Source organism: Hippichthys cyanospilos, chromosome 2, assembly GCF_059441005.1.
Source record: "Hippichthys cyanospilos isolate Australia breed blue-spotted pipefish chromosome 2, RoL_Hcya_1.0, whole genome shotgun sequence".
NCBI classification, from domain to species: Eukaryota; Metazoa; Chordata; class Actinopteri; order Syngnathiformes; family Syngnathidae; genus Hippichthys; species Hippichthys cyanospilos.
Genome location: NC_142370.1, coordinates 7,179,722 through 7,198,482, shown reverse-complemented (window position 1 = coordinate 7,198,482; position 18,761 = coordinate 7,179,722). Strand labels below are relative to the sequence as shown.

At 39.7% G+C, this 18,761-nt stretch overlaps 1 protein-coding gene across 1 annotated transcript; it reads right to left on the bottom strand.

The window, feature by feature from the left end:
- Nucleotides 1–354: 354 nt before the first annotated feature.
- Nucleotides 355–4,207, bottom strand: ccdc28a (coiled-coil domain containing 28A). The gene is made up of 5 exons (XM_088407919.1): nt 3,717–4,207; nt 3,363–3,544; nt 1,333–1,487; nt 1,128–1,150; nt 355–1,015 (listed from the first exon to the last, which is right to left on the bottom strand). Exons 1-5 carry the CDS (start codon nt 3,908–3,910, stop codon nt 961–963), a joined length of 609 nt encoding a protein of 202 aa, XP_088264045.1. The 5' UTR covers nt 3,911–4,207; the 3' UTR covers nt 355–960.
- Between the last annotated feature and the right edge of the window lie 14,554 nt (nt 4,208–18,761).

Sequence of the window (18,761 nt, the reverse complement as noted above, 5' to 3'; positions counted from 1 at the left end):
AACACAAGATGGAGCTTGGGGAACGTCTGATGAAATCCAAATTCAAATGTGTATTTTACGATACAGCACATGTCATAAACGCCTTACGACGGAAATGTCCCAAAAGGTCGATACACATTTAGACGATACCTTCGTTACCTTGTGTGCTGGTATACACTACATGAACAAATGAATGATATTATATTGAGTACTGTTTTACTCAGTTTCACTTCTTGTGAACCTGGATGACTCATACCGTCCTGATAGACAGGTCTCTCATGGCCCTGGTCTGTCCAGTTGGTTGGCTTTTTTTTTTTTAATCAAAACATTTACCAAAAAGCTAAGGAATGTTTCTGAAGAATGTTTGAGGAAAAGTGTGTTTCACAATTATTTTATTAAAAAAAAAAAATCAGCATATGTGTGTTTAACAGTTCAAGCTGTAAAGAAGATACATCCCCAACATTGACTAACAGACTGTCAAAGCAGCAAGTGATTGATTATTAAATTTGCATATGGAGAAGTAGACAATTCATTTAAAACAATACAACTTAGATTACCCACGAAAAATTAAGGCATGGTTGTGAAGTCATTATTTGGATGACTAGACTGCTTGCGCTAAACATGGAGAACATGGGAAGACAAAAAGTGTAAACTTGATGCTAAGAGAAAATGCCCCCCCACCCCAACCCCCTCAGTTTGACTGTTTCACTGACTGGTATGATAATATAAAGTGCAGCGGAGTGCTATTTAATTATGTGTAGCAAAACAATCGGTTGTCAAGTTAATTCAAATCACTTTGGTTAGAATTTAGCGCTTCCTCTATGGGACACTATAAGAGCAAGTCATGCTGGTGATCAGTCAACTAAAATGGCAAATGGTGAATTTTAAAGCCTAAACTCCTAGGATCTTGATGTTTAGTAAAATTAGATTGGCAGCACCCTTGATAGGAGCGCCCAACTTTGTTTTTTCACCAAGAGGCAGTTACACGCTGGCAGACCTTGGCATCTCTTGGCTGTCGGTCAGATTCAATTTCTGGCTGGAAAGGAAAGATCAGGAAGAACGCGAGCACACTTGTATTCCTGTAAGTCAACAAGAAGACTTATTTACATACATCTAGCATGAGGTTTTGCAGGTGCCATCAAGGATACATCGATGAACTCAACTCCTCCAGCTGAAAAGGAAGATAACAATTAGCTTTTCATTTTTCAGAACCATAAGAGTGCCACCTGTTGTTCTCCAAGAACATAGAGAAATAAAATCTCGAGAGCTCAACTTCTTCGGTTTTTGATACATTGTGATACATCGTGCACCACAATGGAACCCAATGCAACTGTCAAACATCCAAGGTCTTACATTCAGAAGCAACTTGTCCATGTTGGTGTCTCGAGCTGTTTTTCTCTGGTCCTCTTGAATTTCATCCTCCTCACCGTAAAGATCAAACTGTAAGCGGGCCAACTTCTCTTGCATTTCCCGCACATGTTCCATCTGCCCAATGGAACACTCATTACCTGAGACCGACAAGAAAAAGAAAAACTATTTAGGCTAGCTGCTCTAATTTTTTGGAATAATTGTGGAATAGATCTGAGAAATGTGGACATGTGTCAATGTGAAAACATGAGCGTGTTATTATTGTGAACCAGTGGTGGCCAGTCAGGGCCAGTAAGGACTTCTCTGCTGGCCTAATATAACCTTACATTATCATAACTATAATAAAAGTATATATTTTTTTTTATTAAACATACACACACACACACACTCACACACACGCACATATATATTTATCACCCATTAATTTTCTGTACCGCTCCTTCCAATCAATGAACAATGAGCTGTACCCCTGGCTTACGGCTTCTGAGGGGCACTGCAAATTGTTCTGCTCGGAATGCCACTGGATTTGCAAACTTCAATTGTTTAACCATGGTAGCAACGAGACGCCAAAGCATGGCTGGACACAGGTGCTACGGTGCTTTTAAAAACTTATGGAGACACCCCAGGGAATATACAATATTGTACATCTCAGTTCGGAGGTAAAGAGAGCTCCTCAATGTGCTATGGAGCTTTTAATAAACCTTTGGGAACACCCGAGTGATTAGACTACATCTCAGTGTCAAGATAAAGAGCACGAGGAGGTCAAGAAAAATCGGGAGATATTGAAAAGACTGATCGATGGTGACCGCCGTTTGTTTTGGCGACTGATAGCATTTTCTTTATATATTGTTTTATTTTTAATATGTTTGTGTTATTTTATTTTTTTCATATTCAACTCAGAGTAAAGAAATAAAATGATGTTCTTCTTATATTAAACTGTGATTTGTAATTTGGACTTTAGAAAATTTCGTGGCTATTCATTTTAAATTATTACTCTTTTTTTTTTTTTTTTTAACGTTTTAACAGTATCACGTATAATGACATGTTTTAAATGTGGATGAGGGTTTATTGACGTTTAAATGCTCCGGAAAATAGCCTCTGTTGTCCAGTAATGCATACGTGCGCGCATGATGGGTATTTATTCGACAGTCTGACATCACACGGACGCATCACAAGTCACGAACCGCCACTGATGTTGCTTATGCTGTCTTTGAAGCACAGAGTTCTTTAATAAGTTATTTTCTTTTGAATGTTTTTATCTCCAGTGTTTTAGCAGTAGAACACTTTTGTTTTTTTTCTCCCAACAATTTGAATTTTCTAGATTTGGAAAACATTCCCTCAGAAGCTGCTGATGCCCCCCCCCCCCCAAAAAAAAAAAAGTTTCATAGCTTAAACACTAAGATGATAAACTCGATCAACACTTTAGCTAGACATTTTTCATTGCAACCTTTGTGTGTGGTTGAACCATCGTAGCTTAAACTGTATTTCAAAATTGCATAATCCACTGCATGGAGGGAAGTATGTTTATAAATAAAGAAAACATTAAATTAAATCTTTCCAAATAAAATAGACAAAAATCTCAATTTAATGCTGTGCGCCTCGAGTGAGGAGTGAACCCACACCAATATATTTTATGTTGAGTGATGGGCAGTAAGCAATATGTACCCACTTTGGCAGTAATGTAAAACTAACCTCCAAACACTTTACTTTGAAATATGAGATAAATATGTTCTCACAAACTGGAATTATTTCTTTTCTTTTGAGGATCACAATCACACAGATTTGAAGGGATTACCTTAAAATTTGTAAATGTGAAATCCATTATCTAGAGACGACCTGCTGATGGGTGTGCTTCATTATCAAATTTGGTGTCTAACTAACAGACACATAAAGTAAGTGCAACAATCACCTTTGTGTGACACACATGACGGGTTTCTCCTGACAATGAGGCTTGACTCTGGATTAACTCGACACATGCATGTGCCAGTGCTCAAACAATCATCACTACAGCTCACCAAACGCTTGCAGTTTTCCTGAGTGAAAGTCATTGAGAAGGCTGAGAAGTCCCTTCTCCATCTCCTGCACGTCAGAGACATCAGTCAAGAACGAATGCTGGATGATGGGTGCTGCCTGGTTCTGGTTTTGGTTGGAGCGAACACCGGAACCCATCTGATACTTTGGTTTGTCACGAAGCCCCCTGTAAAAGAAGAACATCACTGGCTACATTTCCAATGGACATTTCATCCGTGTGCATTTTCAAATGTTTTGCTTTGGAGTACGGGGAAAAACACCCACAATTATTTACAACTCATGACAGTGCCATACGTATGATGCATTAGATATCAAATGACGCCGTGTGTGCTTTCTACCTTCTGTTCTTGCTTTTCTGGCTTAAATGCTGGCCCGTGCCGTGGCTGCAGCCGACATGTTTCCCTCCGGTGGAAGCACTAAGTTTTCGAGCAGAACCGCTTGTGCTAGTCGGCGCTACTGCCATCACCGGAGCAGCCGCCGCTGGGGTTGTGGGGGTCCTGGGGCTTTTTCTCTTCAGCTTTCGCTCCTCCATAGCGGTAAGCGACTGTACTGACCAGTTTGCGGGGTCAAGCGCAAGTCATGACAAGCCAGCACCCGGCGTAACAACTTTAATCATCCTAAACAGAACACACATGATCGCGACCAGACTCTAAGCCGATTGCTAGCTATTAATGTTCATCGCATTACTGAGGCAAGAGGGAGATCTTAAATAAAGAAAAGAAAAACTGGCGAAAAAGACGCTTGTTTCTTCATCAAATAGCTAATCTGCAGCAAAGTCGGATTACTTCCTGTTTTCGTCTTCCACTCTTTACCAGCGGTTGGGTAATAATGTTTAAGAATTTTTACCGTCATCTAGTGGTATGGAGTATAAATCAATGACACTAAAACAAGAAAAAATACAGTACTGTACATGTACATCTTTCAACAGTTTGTTTTCTTTACAATACTACACATATTTTGAAAACTTATTTTTGCATTTAAGGATTTTGATGACATCAGGATGTAAATCAATTCGAGATTTTCTTGAAAAAAAAAAAGATTTCTCCAGAGCATTTTTTTTAACAATGTATGACTATTATTTTGTTGTTTATTCTTGTCCACAATTATATTTTCACGGATCCGGGTTCGCTATTTTGAAATATGCCATTTAAACGCGTTACAAATCAAATCGCTGTCTTCAGGATTAAATTTAGTACAATTTGAATCTAAAATAGTCACGAAACAGGCAGGAGACTCCCTGACTGCTCTGCCGCCACTCCTATTCCTTGCCTTCCTTCCTCCCCTCTGACCTTCGCCCTTGCAACCACAAACTGTTTGGATTTAAGTTCAACTTTTTTTTAATTCCTAGATTTACCGAAGCGTCTCACCTATTCTAATGTTTACTTTTCATTTAACAACTCCTTTTGTTAGTCTTACAAATATATTATTATTATTATTATTATTATTATTATTATTATTATTATTATTATTATTATTATTATTATGTGTCGAGAGTGAATCATTGTCTACTGGAACACTTTTGGATTCCATTTGTTTCGAAATGTTCATGGAGCCTTTGTTTTAGTTTCCCATCCAAAAACCGCCATAGCTTTCATATGTAGTTACTAGCATATACCACATGATGTCACTAAATAAACGCCCGAAAAAAAAAAGTATACCACTCACCAAAAAGATGTATGGATTTCTTGAAAAAAATGTATTTAAAATGTCTGGTTTAGCCATTAAGTTACGTACTTGTTTGCATGTCATACGAGGCATTCTGCATAAATAAGATGGCACATCACATTTTTACGTGGGGAAACTATTTTGGTAAAACTTGCAAAAAGGTTACTGTGAGAACATTTTCTCGGTCCACTTGGCGTCCCTCTACGCTCCCTCTTCTCGCCTTTGTGAGCTTGTGTGTTTGTGCTGCGTGACAGAGACTGAGTGAGTTGAACCATGTCTAAAACTCAACAGATGAACACTTTTAGACGGAATCCTCACTGCCATTAGGAGATACGCGTAACATAATTGCAGTGTAGAATGTTGTTTCGAGAGGCAGCTCATTCCTTTCTAATGCTGTTTGAATTATGCATCCGATTTTACATAAATTACAAAACAGGACTAATTACACACTTCCTCTTGCTGATAATTCCAAGTTACCTACCGTTTTTTTTGAGAGTATGTGGGGGTGGGGTGAGGAAACAGCCTACTTGGATGCATAAAAGCGACTCTACTATATAGTTATTATTTCACAATAGAAGTAGTTTTCCCAATGGAATTGACGGCGATGTTTAATTTAGCGGAATCTCAAGCTGAAAACTCAATTGCTTCCATCTTACAAATGTAACTGCTTGCGCGAGCCAAGTGAAAGCCAACTGAAATGTTCACAATTCAGGGAAATGTGTCACATTGAAATGAATGGAAATTAAATTATTCAATTCTAGCCTACAAACTTTTTTTTTTTTTTTTTTGCACAAAAGCAAATATAATTCAATATACTAACAACATGAGGTGGTGTGTCTGTTTTTTTTTTTTTTCATCAATTCTACCAAAACACTGCAAGATCGGAGGAGAGAAGTCCAGAGGTGAATGCGGTGACAGAAGACAACAGATTTAATATTTTAAATACGCACACAAGATGAACACACACCCGATACTTTAAATTCGTCAGAGTTAAAGTCAAGAATAATATATTAGTTAGGTGCACTTTGAGTGTGACAGTTAAAGAGTTGTCCACACATTTCGAGCTGTGCCATAATAACCTGAAGTTAGCCAAAAGAAAACACGCAGAGGATTGCGAGTGTAGATAGGACAAAATTCTCTCGCTCGGGGGATGCCACTTCACCTACAGAGGTTATGAAATTCATGGCGGAATACGTGTTATGTAGAAGATATGCTGTTGCTTTCCACGGTGGATTCACTAGCGTTTGGAAACCTTGTCAGCAAGGTCCCTTTCGCAACTAGCAATAATGACAAGGTAAGCTAAAGCTAATTTTCGCTGTACAGTTGCTATTAATAGTAGTCTATAAATAGCTCTGGTCAATGTGTTTCAAGATGAAGCATACACAACTCATGTTAAACAGTACGTTAAACACAATAACAATGATGTAACAATGATCTAACCCTAACCCTAACCCTAACCCTTAACTGCAAATCTCCGAAACCATCGATTTTTGAAACGTCTGCCCTTAACTTTGTTGACTGAACTTGTATTTAATTAACATTTAAATTGTGGAATGAACTAATTATTATTTTTTTTTCTAAACCATAAACAAGGCATAACTATGCTGTGAAGCTAAGTAATAAAGGGATTAAAATACATAAAAACATATTCTGTACCTTGTCATGTCTATAAAAAATTACAATACAATACAGATCAAATGATTTTTGCTGTTTTTTGGCTTAAGCCAACCTTCCACTGGATGTGTAATGAGCATAATGAGCTACATTTAAAAATCCATATTTCTTGTTATGTTGGTGAGAATAATATAAAAGTAATTCAGTTGTATTGTCATGTCTTACATTTCAAATACAGTAATATTGTAACTAACTACTTTGAAATGACAGTAATAAGCAATCATTAATGCACTACAATTTTGAAGTAACGTGCCCAACATTGTTAATAATATAGGGAAAATCTGGAAATCATATTTAAATTTTTCCATAATATGTGTACTTAAGGGGTTATCACTCCACATTTAGAATGTTGAGAATCTGTGTATGGTGTGTTTGCAACACATTTTACAAATAATGTAGTAAAGTATCAGACTCAGTTTTTAACACCTGAAAATGTCCATAAGACTGAAAAAAGATGTTCAAATTTAGTCAGTATAATTTTGGTTTCACAACTGGTTTCACCAAATATAAAATGATCTGAGTCCACATCTATTTTTTTTACGTAGACTAAACATCAACATAAAAAAAAGCATGTTGTTTCAGATTATTTGTGCAATAAATTGAAAAAAAATATATATTTTTTTCAATTTCAATACAAACATTTTTTTGTTTGCTGAGTCCAAAAGTAATTCAGTATGAACAAAACAAAAATATCTCTGGACTTAAATCCAGTTAAACCTTAGGCAAAGAAATCCAAAACTCATGAGGGAGTAGTAACAGTTTGGAGTAGAAAGCACCTTAAGGGTCTACTCCATTTATAATTCATAATTCTCACTGACATTGCTTACTTAATTGGATATCTAAAACACAAATTAGAGAGAACCCAACTCACAAAGTTTTATACAGTAATTTTATACTGTTGTATTGCCGAAATTGAATTTTCACTCCTTTAAAAGGTTTTTACTTCTCAGATGAAGTACACAATGAGAGAGAAACAAATTAGGTCCTACTTGCAGTCAACACACAACACAACAAAACACATGAAGGAAGTGCATCATATTTTGTCTGCTTCCCAAGAGTAGCAGAGAAAAACAGAATAAAATGCAATGAAATTAGCATTTTAGTGATTTTTATAAGTTTCCATACATCCAAACCCTGGACAAAAGGTTTTGGTATGCTCCCACCACTCATATTCCACCAACTTGCCTCTCGTTTTGTCTTCAACTTTGGGCTCTCTTATCTGCAATCCCTCGTCTCCTCTACACTCTGTAGAGGATCCAGCTGACATTTTGGTTGTCCACTGCCTTGAGGGGGTCCATGAGATGCAGACGTTTTTGGCAGGCTGCAACAGAGTGGCAGAGGTTTCCGGATGGGGCCTCCTGGACAAGGAATCAAAAGACGTCATCTTAAAATGCACCAGTCACAAACGCTTCACGTTTTACCTTTGTAAAAAGTAACTTTTTATAAGTCTCAAAAGGTCAGTTTTGTCTTTAGAAGGGACAGATGTAGCTAGTGTGTACTACAATGCTATACAATGGCCATAAAGACCATTCTCATTTTTCTTTTAGCAGAGATGTAACTGCTGGTGTCATTCGCCAGTTTTTGCACATACAGACACGAGAGCAAGGGATAACAGATGGACTAGAAGCATTCTGTAGGTGTCAAACCCCAGTCCTCGAGGGCAGGTACCTTGCATGTTCTCCAGCTTTCTCCGTCCAACAGCTCTTGCAGAGCTTGCCGATGAGTTAATCACGCGAATAAGGTGTATTTGAGAGAGAATCACCGAAAACATGCAGGATACCGGCCCTCAACACCAACAGCAGAGGAATGTTGAGCGGGATTCTCTCATCTGGATGCAAACTTCTTTCACACTTTCAAACTATCTGTCTCTTTTCCCCATCATCCCTTTCAATTCATTATCAAACCAAGTCTTTTATTTTTGCACCTTGCTTAATGATGAGGGATAATAATTCTGAGTAATAACTGAGACAGCTCCTCTCTGCTGATCTCAAGTACATTTAATGGAGGGTACGACTATGTGTGTGTGTGTGTGTGTGTGTGTGTGTGTGCGTGCGCGCGTGTGTGTATCTTGCGACCGTATGCGATTATGTGTGAGTGTTTGAATAGATCCTGTTCAAATGGTGCAGTCCCTCCAGGGGCAAATTGTTCTGGATGCCGTGGCGCTCAAATCACTGTTATTTGGTTCCTTTAAAACAAACTAATTACAGCAATCGCTGTGTGTGTATAAGTGTGTGCATTCATGTGCACATCAATTAGTTTCCCTTCCCTTGATTGTTTGTTGCCACCAGTTTCTTTAGTGGCCACTTGTTTACTGCTGCAGCTGTTGCGCATCACCTCAGTTTCAAGCACAACAACGGCATCGGTTCTTTTGCCCTGGTGAAAACAAGCCATTAAAGCTTTGTAATCACAAAAATGACGTTTCCTTAAGTGCTACAATTAATTGAAATTAGCAACAAATGAGATGTAATCGACAATTACGCACATTCAACTTCGATGATCTACTGTGCCTTTTTAAGAATGCACGACAACGTGTTTTGATTTTAAATTTAAACGACCTCAATAAATAAATAGATAAAAGCATGAAAAAAATACAACATTTAACGTTACATTCACGGGCATGTGTGTGCGCCCGTGGCTGTGCATGCATCGGTGATTTGAGTCTTAACCCCACCGAGTGACCTGAAGTACCGGTAGTTGTAACGTGAGATTGGGCCGTGGAATAATCAGTCGATTAGGATTTACTCTACGGTTGGAAAGAAAGAATCAGGCAGATTTGTATGTGTGTTTACAGTTTTTCGACAAACATACCTGTGCCAGGCAGGTGTGTGTGTGTGTGCGCGTGTGTGCGTGTGGTGGATTCAAACCTTTGTGCCAGCTCCTTCACACCCCTGCGTGCCAGGTACGGCTCGTCTTTGTGCACGCATGAAAGCGTGCCACATCTGAAGAAGGAAGAAAAATGCACATTCTCACGGGGAGAAGAGGAGGGACGAGAGGAGAAGGAGAGGCGGCCTTAGCTTTCCTCTCATCGCTCAGTCCAACACTTCTCCTCCTTTCGTTTGGTTCCATGCACTCGGCTTTCAGTTCTTTCCGTTTTGTGGCATTCCATGTGCAGCCCTTCCTCTGCCGTCCTCCTTTCTTTGCACTCCATCCTTTTCCTCTCCCAGCCGTCTATTTTTTTTTCATCCATCCCCTCTTCCGCCTCGTCCCAGTTTCCAAATGTTTGGATGGCTTGCTGCTCCGGTCACTGCTCAGGGAGGCTGACAAGCTAAAGAAAAACATCACAGACAAACGGGCTCCAATTTCAACTGAGACTTTTTTGCCACCTGCACATCTCCACATCCCAAAGCTTATCAGCGAACCCAGCCCAGGAAGCATTACCGAAACTGGTCCGACATCACACGCAGGCAAACACCAAGCGACCAGAGATAAGCCTCTCTGCTCTTGTCGACGTTGGTTGCTCAGCACCGCAGGCCGAGCAGAGTCAAGCGCAACCCTGCAATACAACGCTGGCATTCAAACAGGCGCGAGACAAACCTTCCGTTATCATCCCAAGTGGATGATCTTGTCATCGCCATACACTAAACCGGTAACATGCAAAGGCCATGAATACCTAGAGTTGCAGTAAATCTACACTTTGCACCAGCATTTTGAAGCGCAAACACTGTCAGAGTGACGCAGTGGCTACCATTGTTGTTTTAGGTGCGATGTACCTCGCAATATTGTTGTTCCCTTTGTAAGATTTCAGTGCAATGCAGATTTTTGTTTTCCCAATATACTCCAATGTCACGCAGCATTTAAATGGAGCCTGACGGATAGAGTCGCAATACATTGTGAATGCCCAAACTTTACAATTATCTAACACTGTATTGAAAAAGCCAATGTGCGTTGTGTCTCCTGCAGAGGGAAACTGAACTCAGTTACACAACTGCAAAGTAAGCATGTTTAGATAATATATTATAGTCTTCAACAACTACCTAGAATCAACGGTAAGCCATAGCAGCTGGTGAGGATAGACAGGGTTTGGAAACAGCCGCGACTGTACTTTCACACTTTAATGAACAAAAACTAACAAAATACAGTCAGCACAAACTTATTTAGTTGACCTGCCTATCACTTCAACTGATGCTGTCGCTGGTCTTTCTACACACACAACTGTAAATGTCCATTTACAGATTTAAAGGGACAATGTGTAGGATTTAGGCCATTTTTTTATTATTAAAAAGGAATAAAATAAATGATTACAAATTTAAAAATCCTGTAAATAAATGTCTTCTTAAGAACCAACAGTATGTTTTAAATGTAATCATAGGTCTAGTTATCATTAAATCATATTACATGGGGGGTGGCACTGCTTTGGAGGCTGCCATGTCTGTTATAGCCACGGACAATGGTAAATGCAGCACCCCCTGCTGTCCGTAATAAAAAAAAAACAGACTAAATCTTACACATTGTCCTTTTTAACACCACGCAGCAGGCCAGCCCACCTTTTAAAGGCATAGACAGAAATCAAGCTTACAATAATTATATGATGTAGTCACCATAAGTGGACAAAAATAACACCCGCACCTCACATTCTTTTGTTGGTAGATAATGCCAACAACCTCTGGAGAGCTACCGATACACCTCAGTGCTTTTGAGATTTCTCATTGCTTCACGTCTGGCGCAAGAGTTCCGAAAGTAGTGATGTTCCAGTTCTCTTTCGTTGTCACCCGCTCTACAGCACACATGAGTGGGAAGTGGTATTGAAATGTTTTCTTCTCCGAGCGGAAACAATTCTGACAGAAAGTGAACTCGCGCAGTTACCATGTAAACAATATAATGGTTATGCCAGCCCGAAAGTTGTTCTAAATTCATAGAAAAGCTCAGGGGTTGTAGGAATAAGGTGCTACATAACAGCTTTTATCTATAAAGAATTGTTGTACGTGGACAAGCCAGGGTATTTAAAATGACGATGCCTGTTCATTTTTTTCAGTAGAGACCATTTCCAGCATTTATAAAAGGTGGAGACAGTTATATCCATCCACCCATTTTCTAAACCACTTGTCCTCACGAGGGTCGCAGGCTTGCGGGTGCCTATTCCAGTTGCCTTTTGGTCGTAGGCGAGGAATGCCCCACTGGTTGACAGCCAGTCGCAGGGCACACAGAGACAAATGATCTGTCACACTGACAGACACGCTTAAGGGAAATTGAGAGTGTCCAAAATACTGCGAGTACTTGGAGGATTAAAAATAAATAAATAAATAAGAAAAACAAAACCACTCTCAAAAACAAATTTTCAAAACTTTGTGCATCCCGCTCTGAAAAGTTTTACATTAAAAGTTTCTCCCCAAAATTTTATCGGTGAAATACTGCATTCTTTTTTGGACCATTATTTAACCAGGTGAAAGATCAGTTTAAAGCTGAGGTCTTTATGATGATGACATGGCCTAATGGTCCGTAGTATACATCTCACAATTCTTATAAAACAGAAAGGTGGACACTTGCCTTCTGTCTGATTATTTCTTTCTTTATTTCCATATAACACCTATTATTTTGCTGATTTTTGGATGGCTGGGATGGATTCATGAGTTTTTCTTATGATAACCGTGGCTTCAATTTCGTGTAATTTGTACTAAAACATACTGGAACAGCTTCATAATGAAAATATAGGTCCCGCGATACACAGAAGGGTTTTACATAAACCGAAGTTGAGAGTTGTAAATCCAGTAGCAATTCAAAATACACGCACGGTTCAATCAATGTTTGTTGTATTTTCATTTCTGAGTAGATGAACCCCCATAATTCAATACTGTTTCACTCCAAACATGAGGAACAACAAGGTTGAAATTCTCACATGACCGTAATGACAATCTGCTTGTGCTTCTTGGAGGGAAACTACTGTACCTAAATAAAATGGAATTCAATCAATCAGGCCCTCGTTGACCAGATAAAGCCTATGTGTGTATCTGTATTCACTCGAAGGTTCAGTTCGCATACAGACCACAATGATGAAATGCAATCAAGTTGTGGTGTGCAACCTGAAGGGACTTATTTTCCAAAGGCCCTACCCTGAAGGCCCCAAGTCAGAATTTAAACTTCTTGATAAGCAGTACGCATTTGTACAGAGGTTGTATATTTAGCAGATGCTTTTCACTTTTTACTGGACTTTATAAATAATCTTGACTTGGTTAGGGATAAAACTGCCACTTGCTGTTCCAAGCCATCAGTTCCTTCCTCCTCCCTGCTACTCATCCTCAATGCTGCCTTCATCCCCGCGCACTGATTGATTGCCACTCTGCAGGTGTGCTGACCTTTCACCTGAGAAGCTCGTTCTTCAAGACTTCAAGAGGTAAGGACGATTGATGTGAGATCTTTGAAGGTGTTTGTGTGTGTTTCTTCCGAGCACCTGCAGTTAAGGAACCAAAGGTCCTCAGGGTATTAGAGCAGGAGATCAGGATATAGGCTCACACACACACAGTGGCATCTCGGCGACCTCTTGGTGAGTTCAGTGGCAAGGCGTGGTGGGAGTGGTCGTTTGAACGTGAAGATTTTAAAGATCACGTACACACACTTACGCACACACACACAAACAGCATAAACATACGCACAAACACATTCACTGCACATTGTACAATAGCCTCACCAAAAAAGAAGGCCGCTGATGAGCTTCCGGGGTTTTGCCTGAAGGATCACACGGAGAAAACCCAGCTGCCGGATTTAGAAGTTCCTATGTGAGAAGCACAGATGTGGGAAAATTCAAATGAAGGGGAAAAAATGTCTTTAATATGAGGGGGTCTTGTAAGGTCGTATGGGGTAGGCAGGGGTTTGAGGTGGGGCAAAAAGGTTATAAGAAAGGTCAGCATGATTTATTTAATCGCGGCACAATCACGCAGACACACAACACGTGCACATGCACCTCCGCTCATGTCGTGTGTTTCCCAGCTCCATCTGGGGCGATAGTGGGGACAGATTAAGATTTTTTTCCTACCTTGCATGTATACAGTTTTTATTGTGAATATTTAAGTGTATTTTTGACCCAATTACCATTTGGGTGAACTAACAAACCTCCACACTTGATGCTTTCCTGGAACGGGAAAAGAGGCCCCGGCGGAAGAAAGAGAATAGCAGAGTGGTGCAGTGCATGCAAAAGAAGCCTCATGAAAAATGGACGAAAGGACTTTAGAAAAAAAAAAGTGGAGGTAATTAATGTTAGCGATGAAACAAAACTGACTGTCATTTGCTCATCTTTTTGTGGGAGGGGAGGGGATGATGGCGGGATGATGATGAGCAGATGAAAGTAGCGCACACCTGCCTTTTGTGGCTGTGGATGCCCCGAGGCACAATGTCACAATGGTGTCTCAGTGACAGTGCCAGCCTCATTGACCAAGCAAGCCCCCTCCCCTCCCAAACCGCACGGCACCCCCGCAACCGACCCCCTGTTCATTGTGTCGCTTGCGGCCTTGTTAGTCCTTTGCGGGCCATGACCTTGGCGTTCACACAGAAAACGGCCATATGGGGGAGGCCGAGTGAGAAACCGAGATTTAACTAATCCTTCATTTGTCCCCACAGTACTATCTTCGTCTCCTTTCCGCCGCTTCCACCTGCACCGTATGCACTCATGCAAGCTCTTGCACCCTACCCCCTTGGCTGAGGCTGAGGCCAGTGCCCCCGCCACCTTACCCAGGGCAAGGGCTGCATATGTTAAGAAGGCGGGTAGGACAGAGTGGCGGCAGATGGCCGAGCCCTAAGGCTGCCGCGGCTGGTGGCGATGGTGCTGCTGCATGTGTAACGGAGGTGTGCTTGGTTAGGTGGTAGGAAATCCCGTTTGTGTGTGTGGGCACGTCTGAATGTGGATGCTGCTTGCTCGTGTTGAGAGAGCCGGAAAAAGCATCTACCTTTCTAATTAACGGTACTCAGTTGAAATGTCTTCAAAGGGTTCTGTGGCATTTCCTCCTAAACCCGTTTGTAAATATCATGGGCTAGGTCCTCACAAAATGATTGTATAGTGTTAACAAAGGAGCTGGCAAAAGATAGTACACCTTTATAAATAATTCTACTACTTTACTACGACGTAATATAGTCAGTGCAAGAGCCACTGTGGCCGCTGAGAGTAGATTTAATTGCACTTCGTTTTGTACCAACAGTGTGCCCCACCTTAACGAAATATTCACAAAGGTTATTGGAATAATGACAAAGCGCAATAATGCAATATTGCCAACCATTTGCAAAGCACACAAAGGCGAACAACCAGTCACACTCACAATCACACCTGAGGATAATTTAGAGGGCTCAATCAACCGGAGTACTCAGACAAGACGTGTGCAGGGGAACATGCAAACTCCAAACAGGAAGGCTGAACCCCTGAAGCAAACCTGGGGCCTCTGCACTGTGAGTCATCCAGTCATCTGTTGTGCCTTCCTATCATTAAAATAAAAATAAATACATACAAATAAAATCCCTCTGTTTAAAGAGTTAAACAAACATTAGTTACTTTTGCAAATTTGGTCAATGATTTCCTTATTAGTGTAAAGGTTTTGGCAACAGTAGCCAATAGTTGGTTTAAGTAAACAGAAAAAAAAAAAAAACTAACAGCTGTGTGTGTATAAACCACATGTCTAATCCACTGTGGCCAATGTCGGGAAAAAAATAAAAGTCCCCGAAAGCTTTGTTCTGAGCTTCGTGAAAAGCGACCTATTTGTGTGAAGAGTTTGACAACAGTAGCCAATACATTGAAAAATGTGCTTAAGCATCCAGATTGTAAATGAATTATTATTGTTGATGCTATTATTATTATCATTATTATTATTGGAACAGATGACAGTGTCAGAATGCAAGCTTTTCGTCTTGACTGCGGAGGTGCAAACAGTACTGTTATCCATGTGTCGGTCTGTCGCTCACTCCTGTATTATCAGCATCATCTACCTCCCTCCAAAAATTAAACCTCCGTCTTCCTAGTCAAAATAAAAAGAATTCAATCTCTGAAAAATGACTGTTATAGTAGTACTCTCAGCTCAGCTGTAGAGTACAGCTGTTGTTTGATTATGAATTCCATTAAATTTGTTCACAAATGAAAAGCAGTTTGTTTTCCAATTTGTTCCCTTGCTTTGTATAGCACAAGAATGGGAAATTGTGCAAATCATACCATATCATATATTCATATCAATTTTCAGGGTTACCGAGTCAAATGGAAATTGAATTATCATGAATGATATAATTTAATATCATTCATAATTCACAAATTTTAACTATTTAGTTAAAATTACAATGTTATTTTCTGAAATTCAAGCTATTAGAATTGTATCTTATTAGAATCTGAATATTTTGGGCGTGTGGGGATGAGGGATATCAGCACAAAGAATTTGTCTCTGGTTATTGGTGCTATCACAAGTCGCTCTGATCAAATTTAGGACAAAAACAACAAACACTGGTGAGACACGGGAGAGACAGTGAGCGATGTCAAGGTACCAGTAATTATGTATGTTCTCTTTGCAAAGATGCAGAGAGTCGTTAAGCAAGTTAAGGTAATGAATAGTGTGGTAAATTTGAAACAACAAGAACAGTGAGAATAGTGCAGAGAGTCATCAACTATCCATTAGTCTGCTAATAGTGATCAAAAACAATTATGGACAGAGACAAAAATATAACTGTAAATAAAAAATGTCAGGGATGTGCAAGACTTCCTAGAACAAATTGCTAATTGAGTCATTTGTTTTAAGACGTCAATGGCAAGCGAGAAGAAAAAGTATATATATATATATATATATATATATATATATATATATATATATATATATATATATATATATATACACACACACACACACAATATATATATATATATATATATATATATATATATATATATATATATATATATATATACACACACACACACACACACACACATATATATTTGGATGTATTTTGCCAGGGTTAATTCTTTATTTGTTGCTTCATTCACCTCTTTAGGTGGAATTCAAGCAGAGCAATTTGATTCTCCCACATCCTCGTTGTGGATAACAGAACAGCGTGGTAGCTTGAAGGCTTCACTGACTTAGTCTGCGTGGAAGGGCCTTTTGGAAAGGGAGAAGTTCCGAAACAGATACTAAAGTGCGTCCAAGGAGCAGATGATATCCGCCTGGAAAGCAGACAAGTGTGGCGGAGGTGTGACTTTTGTCCTTCAGTTTACCCACAATGGTCCTCGGCTGATACAGACATTGTGAAGATGCTCGGAGGTATGACACAGCTGCTGCGCTCTGAAGCGCGCATGCACCTTGCAGATATGGGCCGACTGCCACGCTTCAGTCTGGATAATGTGCTGCTAAGGGCGCAGCTTGCTAGGCAGCCACACACGCTCACACACACAAATTCAGAGTGGGGTTCATCACATATTGTGCGTAGGCCTGATTAGAGTAAGTAGCAGCCTATTTAGCGCTATTTACCTGTTAGATTATTCACTAAATCATCACTTTTAAAGAAATACAGTTTAAAAGGTAATGCTCCTCTTAATATGTGTTTCCTGATCAAATACATGTGTGAGAAGGGGGAGAACAGCTGTGAGAGTCAAAGGGTCCTTAGTGCCTTGAGCGTCTACACAATCAGAGGAGCAGGCGTGAATTCTAAACTGGTCATTATAATGTTTATTAAGGGCCGAACAAGATGATTTTTTTTTTCTGAGGTTGATGGTGATATTTGTCAGAAAAAAAATACATGTTACTGATGAATCATCTGATTATTTCAAACATTTATGAAGAATAATGATGAATAGAATAGTATTTGTTTCTGTCCAATCGTTTTTTTTGTGTCAATGTATGCAGATTTTCACTATTTATGGTCCGGCCTAGAATCTATTCCCTGCAAATAGCAGGGGTCAACAGTGAATATATTATTTTTAAAAAGTAGAGGCCATAAAGGTGAAAAGATGAAATAATCATCCATCAATTATGTGGCATTGTCTGATTATTTTGGCGGAGGTTTGATGGGCCATAATCAGCTAATTTGATCAGTCGGCATTTTAATTGGTTAGGCCCCTACACACTCTAGAAACAATATCAGGAAAATATTAAGAACACATTTGAATTGAATTGTATGAGTGGCAACTGGGGTGACAAGGCATTTGGCGAAAATGGCAGCTACCACGGCTTGCCACCCTGCAAAACTGCCAATGATCCTAATTATTTTAACACAATATTGCCCAAGCAAGAAACAGACTCTCAATCCTGAGAAAGGTTCCCACAAATGAACTATCTTGTCATAGGTGAAGCGTCCACTAGAGTTACTAAATTTATTATAAAGCAGTTTTCAACACTTTGGATTGGTTTCGATTTGGTGTGTTTAAATAACAGCCACTTCATAAAAACACCAGAATCAATTTGTGAAAGAACACGAACTTGCCCATGTTTGGACATATGGGGGTTTCTGTTCAACAGCGCCGATATTTTTTTAGCATATCACAATTATCACAACTACACAAGAACATACACCCCACAGACTCCCAGAAGGTCATCGCCCTGAAGACATCCATTTGAAGTGAAGATCTTTGGCACCAAGCGGCTGGATGCCAAGTTTCGGGGACTCATCTACATGCGGCAGCTCTTGCATGCATTTCTCTACAAAAGTCATCGTTGTACATACAGAGATCACCAACCTTTTTGAAACTGAGAGCCACTTCTTTGGGACTGAGTAATACGAAGGGCTGCCAGTTTATGTGAAGGCACCCATCACCTTCATGAATTTTCACAATAATCCAGGAACGGCAGTCATAAATATGTAAATCAAGTGTAATATGTCATTTAAATGTAAAATATGTATAATTGAAAATTCATAGAAATCACAATGTTCTATCACTTGCTAGCTATTTGCAGAACAGATCTGTGGGCTACGTGTGATCCTTGGGGGCTACCTGGTTCCCGCGGGCAACACGTTGGCGACCCGAGTCGTAGAGTGAAAGATTAACTGGCACTGAAAGGTAAATAATAATGTATAAGAGATTAGAGATGAGAAAAAAAAAAAAACATATTAGGACCATCTCTTCAGAGAACCCCTTCTATGACATTCATGTTCAC